The sequence below is a fragment of the Schistocerca gregaria genome, chromosome 1 (genome assembly GCF_023897955.1).
Source record: "Schistocerca gregaria isolate iqSchGreg1 chromosome 1, iqSchGreg1.2, whole genome shotgun sequence".
NCBI lineage: Eukaryota > Metazoa > Arthropoda > Insecta > Orthoptera > Acrididae > Schistocerca > Schistocerca gregaria.
Genome location: NC_064920.1, coordinates 1021883075 through 1021907111, shown reverse-complemented (window position 1 = coordinate 1021907111; position 24037 = coordinate 1021883075). Strand labels below are relative to the sequence as shown.

The window sequence follows — 24037 nt, the reverse complement described above, 5'->3', positions numbered from 1 at the left end:
CATCTGAAATGTAGCATCCACTGTTCCAAGTGCCGTCAATGCGAACAAGAGGCGACCGAGACGTGTAACCAATGGCACCTCATACCATCACGCCGGGTGATACGCCAGTATGGCGATGACGAATACATGCTTCCAATGTGCGTTCACCGCGATGTCGCCAAACACGGATGCGACCACCATGATGCTGTAAACAGAACCTGGATTCATCCGAAAAATGACGTTTTGCCATTCGCGCACCCGGGTTCGTCGTTGAGTAGACCATCGCAGGCGCTCCTGTCTGTGATGTAGCGTCAAGGGTAACCGCAGCCATGGTCTCCGAACTGATAGTCCATGCTGCTGCAAACGCCATCGTCGTCGAACTGTTCGTGCAGATGGTTGTTGTCTTGCAAACGTCCCCATTTGTTGACTCAGGGATCGAGACGTGGCTGCACGATCCGTTACAGCCATACGGATAGGATTCCTGTCATCTCGACTGCTAGTGATACGTGGCCGTTGGGCTCCAGCACGGCGTTCCATATTACCCTCTTGAACCCACCGATTCCATATTCTGCTAACAGCCACTGGATCTCGACCAACGCGAGCAGCAATGTCGCGATACGATAAACCGCAATCGCGATAGGCCACAATCCGACCTTTATGAAAGTCGGAAACGTGATGGTACGCATTTCTCCTTACACGACGCATGACAAGAGCGTTTCACTAGGAAACGCCGGTCAACTCCTGTTTGTGTATGAGAAATCGGTTGAAAAGATTCCTCATGTTAGCACGTTGTAGGTGTTGCCACCGGCGCCAACCTTGTGTGAATGCTCTGAAAAGCTAATCATTTGCATATCGCAGCATCTTCTTCCTGTGGGTTGAATTTCGCGTCTGTAGCACGTCATCTTCGTGGTGTAGCAATTGTAATGGCCAGTAGTGTAAAACTGAGTTCAGTGAAGTCTGTTGTGTCAATCATCTTTCAGCCATTGCGACAGAAATCCACTAAATTAGAAAAGTACTAAAAGCTCTTATAAACAGGCAGATGATACTTCTATCAAACGCAAATATCTTCTCCTTTTATGTAAATACCACTTTTTTCGCAAAGTGGGAAACTTTCGTACGTGTTATATTAACAGCGAAAGGAATTTCTAATAGAGAGACAAAAATGTAAGAGTTTTGTCTTTACTTAATATATTAAATTCCAGCTATGTTTTCCTTAAAACTGATAAAAAGTAGTTGTGCGTCCTTTTGGCATAACTATTATTTTTGAAATAAAGCGTCTTTAAAGACCGTTCGTAGAAACTCGTGTTCTATGTTGTGGAATCGGTGTCGTGAAACTCCAAGTTTCTTTCATAACCGCATAGGCGTTAACAAAACATTTCTCCAGTCTCAGGATTCGATGTTAAGGTACACAAAAAATTATTGCCACTGCCCGCCGTGATATTGAAGGCCACCTTGTGATATCGCGCACACTTAGTCCGATAAGGACTGGTGTACAAGCGGAGCAAGGACAAATTTTGAATAACGAAGCAGGTCGGCTACTTGAGTGCTACTGTTGTCAGCATCTAGGTAACTGGGACTCTTGCAGGCACTAGTGTTTCGGAACACGGCTTTCGGCAGACACCGCTGAATATGGGAACCCGCAGCAGACGGCCCCAAACTGTCGCCACACTGACCCAACAATATAGTCAATTAAGTCTGGAGTGGGCAATGGATCATCGAGTTTGGACCGTGTATCAATGGAAACGTGTTGCCTCTTTCGACGATTCACGTTGCTTGTTACGTCAAGGTGATGACTGTGTCCGAACGCGCCGTCATCCTGGCGAAACATGCACAGCGCTACAGAAACAAACTGACGAGGGCAGTCTTAATTTATTAATTATGGCGCACATTCACGTGTGAGATGTGGTAATAATCGGAGGTACCGTGACGGATGTGGATTACGCAAAACGTTTTGCGGACCACCTACCTCGTTTCATGATTGAGCTTTCCCGCGACAGCGATGTCATCTTCCAGCAGGCTAATTGCCCATGTCAAAAGGCACTACTCGTGCTAAAGTGGTTAGTCGAGCATGACTGTAAATTCGCACTGATACCCTGACCACCGAATTCGCCTGACGTGAAGCCGACGGAAGAGATGTGGGATGCTGTTGGGTGCGAGCTCCGTACTCAAAAACCAAAATACGTGACCTATGCGTAGACATCTAGAAACATACCAAGTTACTGTGGAATCCATGTCACGCAGATTAACTCCTGTATTTCGTTCCAAAGGTGCACCGATACACTGTTAACAAGGTGTAATGTCTTGGCTAATTAGTAAATACTAGAATTAGAAACGAAAATAATACACGAGAAAATACATTTTTCTTCCTCCCTACTGTTGTGCGTCATAGGAAGATGTAATTTCTTGAAGATTCTCAGAATGCTCGAAAAATAACCTTCTCGTGAGTATTAAAGGGAACAGCAACAAATGGCTCAGAATTATCAGAATATGTACAGAATTGGACGCATGCGACTCTATAAGCAAGTTTCTCATTCGACAGTCTACCGTCGTGTGCACGTAATATCCTAGACGTCGAGTTAATGTCGTAACCCGGTATTTGGCTCTTCTCCATCTCATTTGGCAGCGGAAACTGTCAGGCTGCCATAAACTACAAGGGAAAATGAGACTGCTGATGTGAGTGTCTACGTACGTACGTTATGCAGAGCTTTTGCCTCATACGTGTCACAATTCTTCTCTGCGGTTGGAACGTAAATGCAATCAACGTAGGTAACGTCTATCAGTTTCTACTGTTGTTACAAGCAAGTGCTATTATTATTTTTTCTTTCTGTTTAGGTTGTGAAGCACTTTTATTATCTTGGTATCAACGACTCTGCTGTGTAGTGCCATTAGTGATTACGGGCTAGTTTATTAGCTGCTTAGCTGCTTCTCAGAAAGAATACCTGCAGTGATAATATCGTTGTTGATTGATGTCAGATGTTGCCGACTTAGTGACAATGATCTGTGATGTACGTTTGGACGGACATGAAATATTGTCACAATTCTAGTCCCAAACAAGAACAATTATACGTATTCATCTTATTTATTTTTATGGACACAAAGAAAAAATACTATACATGTGTATGGCGTTATTGTATAACATTGTGTAAAGAGCATTGCCAGTATTCAGTCTTATCGATCTTGTCAATTACTATGAACAAAATTCACGACACTTGGGTAGTATGTGTACATGATACGTTAATAACGTAAGTGGCTGCATGAAATACTCCCTCGACTTTTAGTTACGCAATGTACGACATGAAGTATCAAGTCGCATTAGCAACAACCGTACAAGCCATTCCAAAGCACCGCTAGTAAAGGGGTGGGGCGATTTACCGTGTTGCGCTAAGGCGATGGCGTTAGATTCTCTTCACCGACGAGTATATGATTTGTCAGACATCTGATGCTTATCGTAGAACAGAGTGATGGGGTCTGCAGGAAGATGGGCCACATAGGTATCATCTACGTACGTCGGGCGCCTTTTATCGATCTCGCGGCTAAATTGAGCGTTGTGCAGTATCGAGACGGTTACCTCCACCACGCTGTCTAGATCTGCAGTCAAAATTCGAGCGATGGGTTCAAGACAATAATGTACGAGCACATCACACCCATCTACCGAACACCTTCCAAAAGGAGACAACCATCAACAGAATTTAATGGCATGGGAAACCTGCTGACATTACCTCGACTGAGCGTACTTGAAGCAGTTCTGCATTGTGTCATCGTATGAACCATCCACATTTACGCGGTCATAGGATCGCGGTTGAAAATTGGTTTGAGCTGCAACATACCGACCATGATAGCGTGTCAAGGAGGGTCTACGTCACTAGCTGATCAAATGTATCCAGACAGCACTACGTAACGTAGAACTGACTGCTACCTTTCATGAGAGGAGAACCTGATAGTACAGTAGGCGGCGGGGAGTATTTTGTTGTCACTACAGAAGTAGTAACAACAGAATGATTCAGTCAAGAGAGCTCACGATTACGAACGAGATAGTTCTTAGGTGTCACCTGCGTAGCAAATCCTTAAGAGACATTTCAACACTTGTAAAGCTACCCAAGTCGAACGGTCGTAATGTGACTGGAAAGTAGAAACTCGAAGGAACGACTACAAATCAAAGACCAGGCGGTCCTCATGTACTGACGTATAGGGACCGTCTACCACTACGGAGAGCCGGCTTTTGTGACCGAGCGGTTCTATGCACTTCAGTATGGAACCGCGAGATCGCTACGGTCGCAGGTTCGAATCCTGCCTCAGGCATGGATGTTTCTGATGTCCTTAGATTAGTTAGGTATGAGTAGTTCTAACTGCTAGGGGACTGATGACCTCAGATGTTAAGTCCCATAGTGCGCAGAGCCATTTGAAGCACTACGGAGGGTGGTTGTAAAACATCGCAAGAAATCAACAATGGAATCACTCGTGAGCTGTAAACTGGTACCGACTGCCAAGGTAACAGAATGACTGTACGTAGGGAGTTAAAGAAGAGTATGATACAATGGAAGAGCAGGGTCTCTCAAGCCACAAACATCTGTAGTCAGTTCTAAGTGATGCCTGAGATGACGTCAAATGGGGCAGTGGATGACTGGAACAGGTGATTTTTGGTGATGAATACTTGGCAGTTCGAGAGAAGCTTTTGAGTTTGGCGATTGACTAGAGAACGATACCCAGTAACAGTGGGTAATAGAACAGGTGGTATTGCGATATGAAGATGTTTTTCGTGGTTGGGATATGATCTCTTTACTAAACCAGGCGTGTTTTTTAAGTATGTACCGTTCTGAAATCTAAAAAATGACGTGCTAAGATATCTCAATAATTTTATTTTTACATGAAAAATCTACTTTTCTACATAATTTCCGTCATTATTGAGGAACTTGTCATAACGTTGTACCAGTTTTGCCGCCTGACTTGTTAACCACTGCATCACCACTGTTTTGACTTCGTCATCGTCTTGAAGACGCTGACCGCCCAGGTGTTTCTTCAAGTGCAGGGACAGATGGTAGTCACTAGATGCAAGATCGAGGGTGTACGGAGGATGATCTAGACTTTCCCATCGAAAAGATGTTATGAGATCATTGGTCTGATTCGCCACATGAGGACGGGCATCGTCTTGCAGCAAAACGATGCCCTTCCTCAACTTCCATGGGCTGTTGCTTTGATTCTGGTGTAGCGTAGGCCACCCATGTTTCATCGCCCGTAACAATTTGGCTTAAGAAATCGTCACCGTCGTTGTGGTACCACTCAAGGAAAGTCAATGCACTGTCTAAACGTTTGGTTTTGTGTACATTCGTCCGCATTTTCGGTACCCAACGTGCGCAGAATTTTCGGTAATTCAAGTGATCGCTCACAATGACATACAAAACACTACGAGAAACATTAGGAAAGTCATCCCGTAAGGAGAAAATCGTAAAGCGTCTGTTTTCTCTCACCTTATTGTCCACTTCCTGCACCAAACTTTCATTTACGACCGAAGGACGCCCACTCCGTTGTTCATCGTGCACATTTGTGCGGCCGTCTTTAAATGCTCTCACCCACTTTCTTACCATACCACGACTCGAGGAAACTGAAGAGATCTCACGACGAATATCGATCGCTTTTAGGCTTTTAGCACTAAGAAATCTTGTAACAGCCCTTAGTTCACAGTCGGCGGGGCTCACGATTATCGGAGGCACCTTAAACACTCAGTACACAACGTAAACAAGGAAGAATTCGACTGTAATGGCGCCAGTGCGTAGATTAAGGTGTAGGCTTTCCTGTGAAAATAAAATTATTGAGATGTCTTAGCACGTCTTTTTTTAATTTCAAAACGGTACTTACTTAAGAAACACGCCTCGTACTTGAGAGAACGCAAAATGCGGACGAATATGAACATACTTTACAGCATTGTGATCGGCGTAGAATAGAGGAACTGTTCAAAGGCGATAATTCTTTATATTGACATGACAATGCACTCTCCGACAAAGAAGAAAGTGTGAGGAAATGGTTTGTGGACAATAATATTCCTGAAATGGACTGGAGTGTCATTAGCTCCGACCTGAACCCAAGAAAACTTATATGGGATTAGGTACAATGTCTTCTTCGGTGCCCGCCTCACTACGTCCTCTGGTTTTGCCTCTTGCTCTTGAGGAACGATGGCCTAACATTCTTCCAAAATCATTTAGGTACATCACTGAAATTGTTCACAGCGGAGTTCAAGCCGTCGTGAAGGCGAAAGGTGCACACATCTCACATTAACGCCCCCTAATATATTGCTGGACGTTTTGGATCAGACAGGGTACGCATTATTTGAAAACTTTCTTTATAGATTATTAAGGTAGTACACTGCCTGCCAAAAAAAAAAAAAAAAAAAAAAAAAAAAAAAAAAAAAAAAAAAAAAAAAAAAACTGAAGCGCCCAGAAATGAGGAGAATTAAATGAAACAGAGCTGCTTGTAAAGATATGTGATGTTATTACAATGATGACAAAATCGTGTCAAACTTACAAAGAACTAGACAGTATGAGTACACTAATTAGTATCGTGATGCTCTATCTCTGTCCTGGATTCAGGCACTGACTCGGTTGAGGGTGGTCTCATGAGCTCTTTGTATTCTCTCGTGAGGCAAGCTGGACCACAGTAAATAAGTGCTTGACACTGGATACTGGCACTTGGATGGAGCTACACTATCTGATCAAAAGTATCCGGACATCTGGCTGAAAATGACTTAGAAGTTCGTAGCGGCCTCCATCGGTAATGGTGGAGTTCAGTATGCTGTTGCCCCACCCACAGCCTTGATGACAGCTTCCACTTCCGCAGGCATACGTTCTATCAGGTGCTCGAAGGTTTCCTGGGGAATGGCAGCCCATTCTACACGGAGTGCTGCACTGAGGAGAGATATCGATGTTAGTAGGTGAGGCCTGGCACGAAGTCGGCGTTCCAAAACAACCCAAAGGTGTTCTGTAGTATTCAAGTCAGGACTCTGTACAGGCCAGTCCATTACAGGGATGTTATTGTCGTGTAACCACCCTGCCACAGGCAGGGCATTATGAACAGGTGCTCGATCGTGTTGAAAGATGCAATCGCCGTCCCCGAATTGCTCTTCAACAGTGAGAAACAAGACGGTGCTTAAAACATCAATGTAGGCCTATGCTGTGCTAGTGCCAAGCAAAACAAGGAGTGAAATCCCCCTCCATTACAAGCACGACCACACCATAACACCAACGACTCCTAATTTTACTGTTGGCACTACACACGGTGGCAGATGACGTACAGCGGGCATTCTCCATACCCACTCCCTGCCATCGGAGTGCCACATTATGTACCGTGACCCGTCACTTCACACAATGTTTTTATAGTGTTCAATCGTCCAATGTTTACGCTCGTTACACCAAGCGAGGCGTCGTTTGGCATTTACCGGCGTGATGTGTTGCTTATGAGTAGCCACTCGACCATGAAATCCAAGTTTTCTCACCGCCCGCTTAACTGTCAAGGTACTTGTAGTGGATTCTGATGCAGCATGTAATTCCTGTGTGATGGTCTGGAAAGATATCTGCGTATTACACATGAAGACCATCTTCAACTGTCGGCAGTCTCAGTCCGTCAACAAACGTGGTCGACCTGTACGCTTTTGTCCTGTGTCCGTTCACGTTCCCACATCACTATCACATGGGAAGCAGTGGACCTATGGATGTTCAGGAGTGTGGAAATCTCGCGTACAGACGAATGGCACAAGTGAAACCCAATCACCACGTTCCAAGTCCGTGATTTCCGCAGAGCGGCCCATTCTGCTCTTTCAAGATGCCATGACTTTAGAGGTCGCTGATATGGAGTACCTGGCAGTGGCAGCACATTGCACCTAATATATAAGACGTATGTTTTTGAGGGTGTCCGGATACTTTTGATTACATAGTGTACGTACGAATTAGTTGGACGCGTGTTCTGTAGAGGACGATGTGAGAATCTTGCTGGCCACGGGAGTGGTTCAGTATGACGCAACGGATCATAGAGACATGTGCCATGTTTGAATGAAAATTGTTCTGCTGACAATTGGCACCACAGCACGGTCGGATGGGAGGTAAGACACGGAGACATAGAATGTCCGTGACGTATAACTGTGCGGCCACCGTATCACTACCTGCTGACTTGAAGTCACAACCGATGGCTCCCCACTCAATAACACCACTGTCCGTCTCGAATAAATTGAAAGAATCGTCGCCACACTCATTGACAATGGTCATTCCAGGCAGTATAGAACTACGATTAGACACTGAAAGCAGTGTGACGCAATTCATCTGCAGTCCATGCTTCACGATTACGGGACCTCTGCAAACCAGCCATTTGTATTGTGCTACAAACTGGAGTCCGGCCGCTGCTTCTTATTGACCAATGACGCGGAAGGACGATATTGCAAGGAGTCCATTACTTGTTTTCGAATGGCAGGCGCGGATTGGAAGGAGTTACACTGTTCATGATGCACCATACTGCGATCCTCCCTTCTGGTGATAACGGTGTCTCACATATGTACGTGCCATCTCTGTGTACTTCACAATCACCACTCAATATCCGCCGCTGTTCACACCCCTTATATACCCTTCCAGGACCAATAACGAAACTTAACACAAAGAAAATGAATGCAGTCTAGTGACCATTTTTCCTGTCACACAAACTCCAGCCGTACGTGTGCCAAATTACATTGAGATCCGACCCTATCTTCTGCGTTCCTAATTTTTGAGTCAGGCGGTGTATGCGGCATAATTTATCATTGGCTTGGAACGAGAAGCAGTTTGTTGGTGTGTTTTCGCATTCGCTTATGGTTGGTTTGTTCATTGATTTATTTTATTTAGGTAATTTACTTCTGAGTGTGTACTGCTAGCCATTAGTTTCGGGTTTAGTTTAGTTTAACAGTTTTCGTTTCAATCAGAAGCGCAGTTTTACTAAAGGCATTTTTAACATTCCTATTGGTCATTGAATTATGTGCCTGCTAGTCTATGCATGTTGGGGTGGAGGGATAAAGAGATACTTCATGCGAATGGGCTTACCATATAATCTGAAAATATATTTTTCTTTTCGCCTGTACTGTTATCTGTTCGAGGGTCGCACAAGTTCCGGATGCTCCTGTGCACGTTGTTAATAGACTAGGCGATGTTTGAGATAATGGAGCGAAGAGAGAGTGTCATAAGAAACTGTGGTCTTCTTCTGGAATGTTGTGGTTCAAATCTCAATCCAGCTTCCCACATTAAGGTTTTCCGTGATTTCTTTAAACTGGCTACGCCAAAAGCCGCAATGATTCCTTCGAAAGGGGTTTAGAAAATCGTCGCCGCTGTCGTTAAACTGAAATTTTTGCACTACAGGTTAGACATCATCCTTACGACCACCATCAGTGATTAGGAATGCGACATCCAGATACCGCGGTTAAAATGATATTTACTGATGCAAGCAAGTTCCGTATAGTACTGGTACACCATATGTCCTATATCATCGTTTGAAAAGTACAAATGCAGATGATGAAGACGGTTGTTTACTCCACGTAAGTTGGTCGCTAGCTAAACTACAATGGAAGAAAAAATCGCAACACTAATTAATAATGAATGTAGAGTAATGAAATTTCGGTAATTCCTTCGTCTAGGTAACCATTTTAAATGATTAACACTGCAAGGTCACAGGTTAATGTAAGTGCAAGGAAGGGCATTGCAAAAATGAAACGCTGGATCGTAAGTAACTGGTACAGCCACGAGTATATCGAATCATGCATGCAAATGGGCAGGTATTGTGTTGTATAGGTGTTGGATATCAGTTTGTGGGATGGAGTTTCATGCCTGTTGCACTTCGTTGATTAATAAAGGGCTAGTTAATGCTGGTTGGAGGTGACGCTGGAGTTGCCGTCCGATTGTGTCCTATATGTGCTCGATTGGAGACAGATCTAGTGATGCACAGGCTAAGGCAACATGTCGACTCTGTGGAGAGCGTTGCGTTGCAACAGCGGTGTGTGGACGACCGTTATCCTGTTGGAAAATGCCCCCTGTACTGATGTTCATGAATGGCAGCATAACTGGTCGAATCACCACACACCAGACCGACTTACAAGTTTGCAGTCAGGGTGTGTGGGATGAGCACCAGAGTGCTGCTGTTGTCATACGAAATTGCACCATAGCAGTTACCAGTGGTGTCCTCCGACGCTTACCAATGCTCCAGCCTCTCTGTTCACCGTCTGAAGGGACATGAACTGAAGATGATTTGTGATAAAAATCGAAATCGGTTACCAATTTGAAGAGTGATTATAAAGCTTCCGATCAAGACTGGTCAATATTTTAACGCAATAAGTAGAAAATAAGACCATATATTCAGGTCACTTTGATGATGCATAGATCTTCAGTGTATTACTTACTGAAACATGAATTTTATGTCGAAGTACTTGAAAATCGAAGACGAATCAAACCATTACAGAAATCTCAGGGATAAGAGAAGGTTTATAAGAATGATTCCAAACATACGAGGAACCGAAATCAGGCAACAGATTTCGGCTCCTTCCATTTCCATAGGAGTTAATAATTTACTCTGGGTTATGGCAACAGTTAAAGACGGTTGAAGTTCTAAAGGAACATGATTTTGCTTCTGGGACACACACAGATAACAAAAGAAAAGACAGTTCCAGTAGTTGAGAATGCGCCAGGGCAGGGAACCTCTGGGGCAAAAATGGAGTGGACACTACGTCGTAGGAAGCACACTCCAGCCATTCACCTTCTTGCGAAGTAAGGCGCTATTCCTTGATGCCGGAGGCTAAGCAGAGGGTGTCACCAGTTAGCCTACAGAAGGTCTGCCCAGAGACACATGAGGTTCATTCTGTTACAGCATGGTCATCGTCCGCGACCGCGTCTTCCTGTGGGCGTTCACAACCATGCAATAGTAAAAGGTAAACTGTTCATTAGTCCGTAACAATCTCGTCCGATATCGACTGCTTTTCGCTCGCTTGGTGGTCGCGAGTGTTTAATGATGCGAGAGAAGACCGAAGGCGCCAGGCAGGTGGTAAGAATCATGGTTCAGCTTTCTCTCTCTCCCTCTGATTTGTTTTTAAATGAGTGTACTTTGGTTAAAATATAAGAGGCACTAAAATAGAAAATTTGCTTATTTCAAATGTGAGAGGAATAACTGTTCATACTCTGTAGCCCTGTGGGACAAGACGGCCAACGACTGCAAAGATTGACGTTAGTGGTTGCCTACGGAAGCGTGATTGTACGCAGACATCTTCGTCCGAAAATCGACGGCCACGAATGTCTTTTTCCAGGGCTAAAAAAATACGGAAATCACGTGTTGGAGATATAGGGACTGTAAAGAGGATCTGTAAGGGCATCCCAACGAAAGTTCTACAGCGTACTCGAAATAACGTCGGAAAAATGTGCTCGGGCATTATCATGCGACAGAATGATGCCGCCAATCAAGATTCCTGGGCGGTTGGATTTGAAGACACCTTTAAATTTTTGCAAGGTGTCCACGTACCGCTGTGCGTAAAATTGTGGCGTCGTGCTCCAGAAAGTTAATATACAACGAAGGCCCTTGAAGTGGAATAAAAAGGTCATCCTGATTTTCCCGGAGCAGGAGTGCTTGTTATTCCGAGTACGCTGCACAAGTTTCTTTGGGAAGCCCTCACACATGCTCCGTATAGTCCCAATCTCTGCCGGTGCAATTTCCATATTGTCGGAGCCCTGAAGATATTTGTGCTCATCACTTTGCTTGAGACGAAGATGTGCACACCTTTGTACAATCATGGCTCAGTAGGCAACCGCAAATGTCTTTCCACGATGGCACTATCATGTCTCATAGTGGAATAAATGTATTAACACTTAATGGCGATTACTTTTGAAATAAGAAACAATTTACTTCTTTGTATTTCCCACCTGACTCGGTTTCAGCGAATCGGGAGAAGTTCTCATCTCGTACATCAAATTACATGTAGATGAGTACTGAGATGGTCCCGCATTGGGCGCCAAAAATGTAGTGAATCAGGGAAACTTCTTTATGATACCACGTGCATGGTAATGACCAATGAGATCGCCCCACACGGATGCTCCAAAAATGTAGTGAATGGTGAATATTTGATCTCTTTCATAAAATGTCGCACATATTACTAATTACATTTGCCCACTTTGGGAATCGACAATAAAGCGACATCACTAACTCAGTGATATCGAAAAGGGAAACGGTTACGACATTGATAAACGAGTGGAACAGTTTGTTTATATGAATAAAGTATGACACGACTACATTACTTTTAGTAACTTATACACAAAAATAAACAAAAAAATTACAAACTCAGGGCTGATTTGACTGGGCATGGACAAGACTCAATTATTAAGGGGAAAAAGGAGGGAATGAATCATCTGACCATTCTTCATAGACGTTTGCCGTATCGTCATGACGGCGCCAGGCGATGATTGAAGACGACGTGTCGCCTCTTAGTATTGTGAAGATCGTATCTGTTCTTTCGGACAAGTCTAATCGGCCACTGACCTTCTCCTCCTGTGCTGGAAGCACACGCATTGCCCAAACTCTTACGGGACTCGGTAAGATTGTCTACCGCAAGTAATAAGTGTAATGGGCAAGGGCACTCCGAATGTAGTGTGTGGACATTAAGTTGGGAAAGTGGTTCTCACGGGGAGCGTGAATGGTATAAATCGCTGCAGTCCCACTGTTTTCTGTGCCCTCGTTGGCTCAGATGGATAGAGCGTCTGCCATGTAAGCAGGAGATCCCGGGTTCGAGTTCCAGTCGGGGCACACATTTTCAACTGTCCAGGTTAATGTATACCAACGCCTGCCGACAGCTTAGGGTCTTGATTTAATTATCATTTCATTCTTAGCCGTGTGGCTGAGTCGGGAGTTCTCGTCGGTGTGCCGCGCCCGTGTAGCGACAGCCTAGATCGGTTTCCACGTTGAAAGGTCTCCGTATGTTTCCGCAGCCGAACAGGGTTTTCGCGATATGGAAGTTGGATACTGGCGATGGGTGGAAGAGACGCCATGCTTCCGCGCTTCCTTCACTCCTCATCCATACCTCAACGACTCTTCGAAAGTTTTCTCCTCTCGATGTGGTCATTGGCGGAATATATTTGCAACGCTGTCCAGTGACTGATCGCTGTTTCATGACCACACCTCCCAGTGCAGGGAGGAAATTCTTTATATTGCGAGAGCTGGGAACTGGCATCTTTCTCAAGATTTCACTGCCTAGGCTTTCCAAGCGTTCCTCAGACATGTTGTTCGATGCTCTTCTGGATTCCTAAGCTGTTGTGAAAGCAGCCACAGAACTCTTCCTTGTGAACGACTGTCTGTGCGTGAAGCCTTGCAAATCCCACGATTCTGTTTGTCTGAGAATCTGCTCGAGTTTGTGATTTACAAAGAGTGTCCTTACTCGCCACAAAACTTTATTAAGCATGCTTACTTCTTTTGTTGTTCTTTGTTTTCAAGCAACTTCCTGTGCGAATTCTTGGCGCTTTGTTTATGCTCCATCCCAGTGCCTGTAGAGTGCTGGAATGGTCGACATATTCTTGCTTTCTAAGAGTAAGCCAGCAGAATTCAGGCACCTACATCGGTTCATATTTGATGCCTTTGTGGCTATTGTGCGTCCCAGTGTCTGCAGGGCTCTATCAGTTTCGGCACGATTTTCATTGCCCACTAGGGTCTTCGCGAGGTGTCCGTTTTTAAGCGAGGCGAGGCTTCCTCCCGCCTACCCCCTGTGTGGCTGTAGAATGGCTCCAATGTCCACAAATCAGGTGCCCCCTCCAAGCGGTAGTGGTTTCTCTTGAGCCGCTGGCTCCTTTGCAGAGGTATCACATTACCTATGTTTGTGTAAAGCCAGAATTTTATTATTTATTTATTTATTTTGAGTCATCGGTTTTCTAACTGGTTTGATGCGGTCCGCCGCGAATTCCTCTTCTGTGCCAACATATTCATCTCAGAGTAGCACTCGCAACCTACGTCCTCAATTACTTGCTGAATGCGTTCCAATCTCTGTCCTCCTCTACAGCTCCTTATAGTACCGTGGAAGTCATTCCCTGATGTCTTAATACATATTTCATCACCTTGTCCCTTCTTCTTGTCAATGTTTTCTACATATTCCTTTCCTCTCCGATTCTGCACAGCATCTCCTAGCTCCGTACTCTATCAGTCTACTTAATTTTCAAGATTCTCCTGTGACACCACATCTCAAATGCTTCGATTCTGTTCTGCTCCAGTTTTCCCACAGTCCATCTTTCACTACCATACAGTGCTGTGATCCATATGTACATTCTCGAAAATTTCTTCTTCAAACTAAGACCTGCTTTTGATAGTAGTATACTTCTCTTTGCCAGGAATGCTCTTTTTGCAGGTGGTAGTGTGTGCTTTTGATGTCCTTCTTGCTCCAACTTTCATGGATTATTTTGCTGCCTATGTATCAGAATTCCTTAACTTTGTCTGCTTCGTGATCATCAGCCACGATGTTAAGTTTCTCGCTGTTGTTATTTCTGCTAATTCTCATTATCTTCGTCTTTCTTCGATTTACTCTCAATCCATACCCCGTACTGATTAGGCTGTTCATTCCATTCGGCGGATCCTTTAAGTCTTCTTCACTTTCAGTGAGGATAGCAGTATCATCAGGGAATCTTATCATTGATATCGTTTCACCTTGAATTTCAATCGCATTCTTAAACTTTCTTTTATTTCTGTCATTGCTTCCTCGATGTATAGACTGAACAGTAGGAGCGAAATACTACATCCCTGTCTTACACTCTTCGTAATCCGAGCATTTTGTTCTTCCTCTTCCACTTTTTTTATTCCTCCATGGTTTTTGTCCACATTGTACGTTACCAGTCTTTCCCCATAGCTTACCCATATTTTTCTCAAAATTTTGAACAAATTGTAACATTTTAGATTGTCGAACGCTTTTTCCAGGTCAACAAATCCTATGAGGGTGCTTTCATTTTTCCTCAATCTTGCTTCCATTATCAACTGCTATGTCAGAATTGCCTCTCTGTTACCTTACCTTTCCTAAATTCAAACTACTAATCATAACACATCCCCAGTTTTCTTTCCCGTTATTTTGCTTATTTCTCTGCTCAGCAACTTGGATGGATGAGATATTAGGCTGATTGTGAGGTAGTCCTCACTCTAGTCAGCTATTGCAATCCTCGAAACTCTGTTGACGACGTTTTTCCGAAAGTCGGATGGTACATCGCCAGACTCATACAGTTTACACATCAGTGTGAATAGTAGTTTTGTATGTTATTTCAGCGGGTGATTTTAGAAATTGTGATTGAATGTTCCGTAGCCCTTCTGCCTTATTCGATCATAAGTATTCCAAAGCTCTTCTAAATTCTTACTCTGATACTGGATCCCTTATCCCTTCTGTATCGACTACTGCTTCTTCTCGTATAGTAACAACAGACAATTTTTCCCCTTCAAAGAGGCCTTCAGTGTACTCTTTCCACCTATCTGCTCTCTCCTTTGCATTTAACAGTGGAATTCCCGTAGCACTCTTAATGTTACCATCCTTGCTCTTAATTTCAAAGAAGTTTTTTTCCGCTTTACTGTTCTGAGTCAGTCTTTCCGTCAATCAAGGAAGTTTTTTTTTTATTTACTATGTACTGAGTCAGTCTTTCCGTCAATCTTTTCTTTTCGATTTCTTCCACTTTTCCTGCAGCTATTTCGGCTTAGCTTCCCTATACTTGCTAGTTATTCTATTATTTATTTATTTATTATTCATTTATGTATTCCTAAACTTCCTTGAACTTGTTTGTACTTCCGTCTTTCATCGATCAACTGAAATATTTCTTGGCTTACCCACGGTTTCTTCTGATTTTCACTACTCTGTGCCTATGTGTTTCCATCCAACATCTGTGATTACCTTTTTAGAGATGACCATTCCGTTTCAGTTGTACTGCCTGCTGAGCTATTCCTTACTGTTTAATCTACCGCCTTAGACCAGTTCAAGCGTGTCACGTCATCCCTTAGTACTTCTGTATCTCACTTCTTTACGTATTGATTCTTCCTGAGTAATCTCTTGGACTTCAGCCTGCTCTACATCACTACTAAATAGAGATCTGAGTCTATATCTGCTCCTGGGTACGCCTTAGTCCAGAATCTGATTTCCGAATCTCTGTCTGACCACGATGCAATCTAACCCTAACCTTCCCGTATCGCCCGGTCTTTTCCTAGTATACCTCCTCCTCTTGTGATTCTTGAACAGAGTATTCGCTATTACTGACATAAATTTACTATAGAACTCAATTAGTCCTTCTCCTCTCTCATTCATTGTGCCATGCCCATACTCTCCTGTAACCTTTTCTTCTACTACTTCCCCTACAACTGCATTCCAGTCCCCTCACGACTATGAGATTTTCATCTCCCTTTACGTACTGTATTACCCTTTCAGTATCCTCATATACTTTCCTGCCTCTTTCATCTTCAGAATACGAAATCGGCATGTATACATGAATTATTGTTGTCGCGTTGCTTTTCATTCTGTTGAGAACAGTACTACCACTGAAATGCTCACAGTAACTCACCCTCTGCATTACCTTCCTATTCATAACGAAGACTAGTCTCTTTTTATGCTGCATAGGGGAATCCCCTATGTTAACTGATCACAAATCCTTGTCTTCTTACCCCAACCACACCCCCCGACTCCCTACTAATTCCCGGTTGAGCCTTATCATTTCACTTTCCAGACTTTATAGTTTCCCAACCAAGTTCAATTTTGACGTCCCGACTCGTAGAACAATGTCCTTTCTTTGGTTATTTAGTCTTTTTCTAATGGACACCTCCGCTTTGGCTATCCTCTCGCGGATATCCGAAATTGGGTTAATCTGGAATCTTTTTCCTTTGATGGCATGGGTGGGTGTGTTGTCCTTAGCGTTAAGTTAGTTAAAATAGTGTGTAAGTCTAGGGACCGATTACCTCAGTAGTTTGGTCCCTTAGGAATTCACACACATTTGAACATTGAGGATTCATTATGAGACGTTTTCTATTACAGGCCAAATGTTCGTGAACAGGCGTTATGTGTCTTTAATGCAGTGTTTTCCATTGCTTACTGCATTCTCATGCCGTTGATCATTGCTGATTCTTCCGCCCTTAGCGGAAGTTTCGCACGCCATTGGCAAGAGGATGCGCTGGACCTCTGTCCGATCCTCAGCCTTCTTTGACAAGGACGTTGGCAGAATGAGGATGACTTCTTACGGCGAAAGTCTTCGGCCGCCACTGTTGATGATTTTTTTTTCAAAATTTAAGCTGGTGACGGTTCGAAATAGGGAACGAAAACGTTTTGGTTAGCAAAGACGCTACCCCTAATGTTGCGAATCACTACATACCGTAAGAATTCAAAGAAATCACAAATCCCTGCTATTGGAATATTGCCATTACCTTACACCCTCTCATGTTGGATAGGAAACCAAGTCTCGGTGGTCTGTTAATATTTATTTGGCCCAAAAACTGAAATAGTTTCCTAAAGAGTCTGCATTACTATCAATGTTTTGTGCACAATACCGTCTAGAGTGATTATTAAAATATATTTATTTATTAAAGTGTTTCTGCTACTTCCATCACAAAGCTTAGAATTTATTAAAGAAGATTCTGTGTCAATAGTAAAACCTGTGACTCATGTGGACGGAAGTTGACGAAACGTCATAATAAATAAATAAATTTTAATGACCGATGTAGACGGTTTTATAAACAAGCTGTTTTCATGTACGCTACCTGGGTATTGCAAAGGCGCTGAAGGAGATGAAGAATAGGAAGGCACGTGAAATTGGTGATTTGCCAGCAGAACTGTTGAAGAGTCTGGGAAACAAGGCAAGAAAAGAAATAGTCTACCTCTGTAACGAGATATATGACAAAGGGGAATGGTCTGAGGACTTCCTTGCAACACTTATGGTACCAATAGAGAAAAAGAGAAATACTGAAAAATGTGAAGATCACCGGACCATCAGTCTAAGTTCTCAAGCGAAAGCGTTGAGTAGAAGGCTATATGGCAAGCTGGATAGAGGGATTGCAGAAGAGCAGTCCGGATTTAGAAGAGGAAAAGGAACAAGAGATGCTATTGGCCTGTTAAGAACAATAGGGTAAAGATATATGAAACAAGGTAGAGCAATCTTCGCTGTTTTTATAGATTTAGAAAAGTTTTTGACAGAGTTCAGTGGAACAAGCTGATGGATATTTTGAAGGGGAAAGGAGTAGATTGGAAAGAGAGACGACTGATTCAGAATCTATATTTACACCAGAAAGTAAGGATAAGGATTGGAAATGAAGTATCAGAAGGAAGCAGCATTAGACAAGGTGTCAGGCAAGTTTGTTGCCTTTCCCAGTTATTGTTTAAAGTATACCTTGAAGAGATTGTTGCGAAGAGCTTAGATGGGAATAGAGGAATAGGTATTGGTGGAAGAAGAGTAGAATGTAAAAGATTTGCTGATATCATGGTATTAGTGGCAGAAAGTGAGCAGACAGAGAATAACACGCTGAAAGATCTGTATGAAGCTTTTGTTGAATATGGGATGCAAATAAACACAGCGGAAACAAAGAGTAAGGCCATCAGAACAAGATGCAGACTTTCAAATATTAGAATAGGACAATCTACTATTAGCCAAGTACGTGCAATTAAATATCTTGGAAGCACAATAACAGAAGACTTGAGATGTCACCAGGAGGTGAAAACTCGAATTGCCTTAGCAAAAGAGGCATTCAACAGAAAGAGGAGACTTGTATGTGGCAAATTAGATCAAGGACTAAGGAAAAGGCTAGGCAAATGTTTTGTGTGGGTTGTGGGCACTATATGGGGCAGAAACATGGACGCTGAGACGAGAGGATGAAAAACTGTTAGAAGCATTTAAGATGTGAATGTGGAGGAGAATGGAGAGAATAAGCTAGATGGGAAGAGTAAGTAATGAAAGAGTATTGGAAAGGGTTGGTGTGAGAAGATGTCTGCTGAAGGTTGTAAGAGATAGGAAAAAGAACTGGTTGGGACATTCATTGAGAAGGGAGTGCTTGCTAGTAGATGCATTGGAGGGATTGGTTTGTGGGAGAAGACCGAGAGGAAGAAGGAGATACAAGATGATAGACAACATAAAGGAAAGAGGAAATTATGCAGACCTGAAGAGGATGACAGAAGACCGGACAGCCTGGAGAACTACCAAGTGAAAACTTGCCCTTTGGCAGTAAACTGATGATGATGATGATAATGGGTATTGCAAGTGCAGTGTCAGACGGATAGGATGATGTAGAGCATGCTTATCCAATAAAATAAATGAGTTGTAAACGGTGTTTGTTTTTCTTGAAAGTCTCTTCGGGTTTGCTGCCGGGTCCTAAAATCATCTCGATTCGGTAGTTCGGCGATTCAATTGTTCACCATATTCAGGAGAATCCTGCTTCTGCTAATCGGTCCCGCTGGGTGACTCATCAGCAGAAGTAGCATTCTCCTGAAGATGGCGAACCGTTGGATCTCTGAAATATCGAATCGGGCCGATTTTAGGATCCGGCAACAAACCCGAAGTGACTTTCAAGACTTACTATAGTGCACGAAGCGCTCACTATGTTGTGTGTACATATGTCTTCAGGTGTGTCCGCAGCTCGTGGTTTAGTGGCTAGCGTTGCTACCTCTGGATCCCGGGGTCCCGGGTTCGATTCTCGGCCCTGTTGGGGACATTCTCTGCCCGCAGACTGGGTGATTGTGTAGTCTTCATCATTTCATCGTCATCATCTTTCGTGAAAGTGGCTAGATTAGACTGTGTAAAGAGTGGGACTCTTTACGGGTGCTGATGACCGCGTAGTTGGGCGCCACACAAACCAAACATCATCGTCATCGTCAGCTATGGAAGCGTATGTTTAAGCGTAACGTTGGACCAAGATGAGAGTAGGAAGGGAGAAGGCGTGCAGGGGGGATGAGGCCTGTTCACTCTGTCACGCGTCTTATGGTGAATAGAGGAATGTAGCACCTCATGAAATAACTTGCTGCTCCACTGTTGCAGGTGACGTTCGACATCGACGCGAACGGCATCCTGAACGTGTCGGCTCGCGACGAGAGCACGGGCCACTCGCGCAACATCACCATCCGCAACGACAAGGGCCGGCTGTCCAAGGCGGAGATCGAGCGCATGCTGGCGGACGCGGAGCGATACCGCGCCGAGGACGAGCGCCAGCGCGAGCGCGTTGCCGCGCGCAACCGCCTCGAGGGCTACGTGTACGGCGCGCGCCAGGCGCTGGACGACGCTGGCTGCAGGTTGCCCGACGGGGAGCGCCGGCGCGCCAGGGACGCCTGCGAGGACGTGCTGCGCTGGCTCGACGCGCACCCCGGCGCAGACCGCGCCGACTACGAGCAGCGCCTGCGCGACGTGCAGGGACTGTGCGCGCCGCTCATGTCGAGGCTGCACCAGCAGGCCGGCGGCCGCGGCGGCGGCGGCGGCGGCTACGGCAGCCGGCAGCAGCAGCACGACGGGCCCGTCATCGAAGAGGTCGACTGAGCGCGCACAGGAATCGATACACCGACGGCGCCACGACTATCGACAGCGTTACGCACGTCCTGTAGGAGAGACTGATCTTTGGAGGAGGCTCACAAACTTTTTTTTTTCGGCTTCTCGGCAAGGACATTTGAAGCTAGAGCCCACTGAGACTGCATAAGACAATAGTACGAAACGAAAATTGTATTGAACTCCACATAATAGTCTTGAGAGATGCAGCAACTGCATAGACATTTAAGAAAATTCTCATTTGTTGTTACGTCTCAAGCAGCACATTTTTAATTAGACTGCATGTTTCGATTACTCTGAATCATTTTCAGATCTAACAAGGGAACCTCCCCATCGCACCCCCCTCCGATTTAGTTATAAGTTGTGCATGGGGACTTAGTTATATAATGAAAATATAATAATTTTAGAAGCTGTGTATGCCGCTACAAAGTCTCATAACCGCTTTGCCCTGAGTAGCATTAGTACCCAATCTGACTGCATATAATAACAATAAAGAATGAAAGGAAATTTCCGTCAACACCATTGATTAATTAAGTCCCCAGCAACTATAAAAGCTAAACAAAACACAAGTGTAACTGTTCTGTGTGTGGTAGTGTGGTTCAACGTATATGTATCTGGCACGGTTCTTCCTCAATACGACAAGAAATTTTAAACACCTTGTACAATAAAGTAATTAAAAATAAGCCAGATAATTGCACATAGAAACCAGAATTACAGTCCAATACATAAACACGAGCCAGATGCTTTGTTGACTGAACGTGTGACCAACAGGCATTGTTATTTAGGAAATTTCAAATAAACAATTTTTTGTTACCTCCACGTATATTGACGAAAAATACACTGTGATCATTGCAACATTTTCCATCTATACATTACACATACCGAACAGCATCTACTCTCTCGCCCAACAGAACAATAATTGCACACGACATGCTTTCAACTAGTACTGCTTGCGACATCCTCTCAACAAGCACTTCCCACGGCAACCTCTGAAATACAACTGCCCTCGAAATTCTCTGAACAACTACTGCCAGTGGAGGCGGCGAAATAATACTCTATGGCGCAATCTCTGGTGCTGTGACTCAGTGTAGCCACCTTTCAGTTGGCACAGTGGATGGGCCTTGAAAAACTGAACACAGATCAATCTAGAAAACAGGAAGAAGTAGTTTGGAACTATGAAAAAAATAATCAAAATATAGAAACTGAATAGTCCATGCGAAAGATAGCCAACATCAAGGAGAGTGTGAGCTCATGAGCGCCGTCGTTCCGTGGTTAGCGTGAGCAGCTGCGGAACGAGAGGTCCTCGATTCAAGTCTTTCGTCGAGTGAAAGGTTTACTTTATTTTCGCAAAGATATGATCTTCCCGTTCGTCCATTGACGTATCTGTTAACTGTAATAAGTTTAGTGTCTGTGTTTTGCGACCGCACCGCAAAACTGTGCGATTAGTAGACGAAAGGACGTGCCTCACCAAAGGGAGACGAAAACATTTGATCGCAAGGTCATAGGTCAATCGATTCCTCCACAGGAAAACACGTCTGATACGTTCTATACGACACTGGTGACGGCATGTGCGTCACATGACAGGAATATGTTGTCGACCCACCTAACTTGTACACTTGGCGAATGGGTAAAAAGATTCTTCTACGTTACCCGATTCTGGTTGCCTTGTGGATGTGATAATCACTCCCAAAAAGAGATGTGACATAAACTGAAAATAAAAAATCAAACTTTTCGCGCGAGGGAAGACTTCCAAAGCACCTCTAGTTTCGTTGCACTCCTGAGTTCACGCTCTTCTTGATGTTGCTTATATTGCACATGAACTACTCAGTTTATATATTTTGCTTATTTTTTTCATAGTCCCACACAACTTATTCCTGTTTTCCCGATTGCTCTGTGTTCAGTTTTTCAAGGCGTATCCACTGTGCCAACTTATAAATAAATCTGACGGGGGTGCGAGGAGGAGGTTCTCTTGTAAGTAGTTTCGTAAGCAGCCTGTCTTCTATACTCCGAACCAAATATAAGAGTAGTGTCAGTACTCTGATATTTGGTTCTGAGCAGATAAGACGGGTTTGTGACGCAACTCCTCAGATTTGAACATCATCGAAAGCGATAAAAACTAATTAAAAAGTACAACTGAGGCCTAACGGTAAATGAGAACTACCTCAGAAAATTGTTCACCGTAGGAAGTCACTATTTACTGGCTCATGTTCATGTAAAGCGTTTCGAGGCTTAATTAGAGACGGAAAATGTTTTTCAAAAACTGCTATGCTGATATTTCGATAGAACATCTAAGTGATATTATTGCTGTGGTTTTATAGAAAGTATTATATCCATGTTTTCGTTACATCACATTGTTCATACATGTTTCAAAATAAGTGACTGTTAAGTGAAAATTTTTTGTTACTTTCAAAAAGGAAAAATGTTCTCATTTAAATTTGTTCCGTAAGAGGTCTGTCATTAGTTTCGCACAAGCTTTGACAAGTTTTGTTTATTATGAAAAAAAAACTGTTCAGATTTATATTGTATTAAATAAAAGAAAATTTGTTAGGCATGTTAATTACATTGAACTTACATTAATACAACTACCAGAGAGATAACAGCAAAACTTGGCTGAAGAAAGGTATAGTTTGATAAGCATTAGAAAGCAGCGAGAAATTGAGGCACAAAATTTCCACAGCCAGATCAAAGCTTCTACAAACAGATGTAGGTTGGAGAAAGTATGTAGAGATGAAGGAATATGCCCTTAATAGACATGCAAATAGCTGTCAACACCTTTTATTTAAACTGAAGAGCACAACAGAAACGGCAGTATTTGGCAATGTGGGGGAATAACAGTGACTACTTACATGCAATACTTAGGGAAAAGAGAAACAAATGCAGAATTACGAGAACCCATTATACCGAGGAGGTGCATCGATATACCAGTTGAATAATAATAATGGTTGAATATTGATAACAGTTTTACAAAGCATCCGTAGTTTCGGTACACACTTGCCATCTCTGGACTTTATGCTGCTTCACGGAAGTATCCTCCGTGACAAGATGGAATGTTAACAGTTACTATCTTCGTGCTGCTGATAAATGCGTGTCACTTGAGATATTTAGCGTACATACCATCTGCATGCAGTGTAGGTGGTATTACTGTCGTATAAAGACAGAAAGCGGTTTTTTCCCACTGGTGCTCGAAGATGAATTCTGTCGCAGAACGTAACTCGGCACTTCTTGCGGATATACGCAGTCGCTCCGCCCACACACACAATCCTCGTAGAGCGGTTGTAATATAACATTAACTTGCAAATTTGTTACTGCGGAAGCAGAAGGGACACAGACAGGTAACAATCAGTAAAACAATGTTATATAGCTGACATTGGAAGCTTTATGCAAAAATAGTACCACGTACTGCCAAATATTGTCAATACAAAGTATACTATTTGTTAAACGTCTCCTAGTCCCAGGATTTACAAGGGGAAGTGCCAAGTTACATTCTGCGTGAAGTACATTGTGACACTCCTACTTGTGTCATTGTTCAGCCTAAGGCGCAATTCTGATTTTCATTTATTATTTTGTGT

The 24037-nt window shown here is 43.5% G+C and overlaps 1 protein-coding gene across 1 annotated transcript in view; it reads left to right on the top strand.

Annotated features, from left to right (window-relative positions):
- The window catches only part of LOC126278961 (heat shock protein 68-like), a 35952-nt gene extending 12941 nt beyond the window's left edge, over nt 1-23011 (top strand). The window contains exon 2 of the mRNA XM_049979250.1: nt 19971-23011. Coding sequence (XP_049835207.1) covers nt 19971-20462 — 492 coding nt within the window. The 3' untranslated portion in view covers nt 20463-23011. The remainder of the gene's footprint in view (nt 1-19970) is intronic.
- Nucleotides 23012-24037: the final 1026 nt, after the last annotated feature.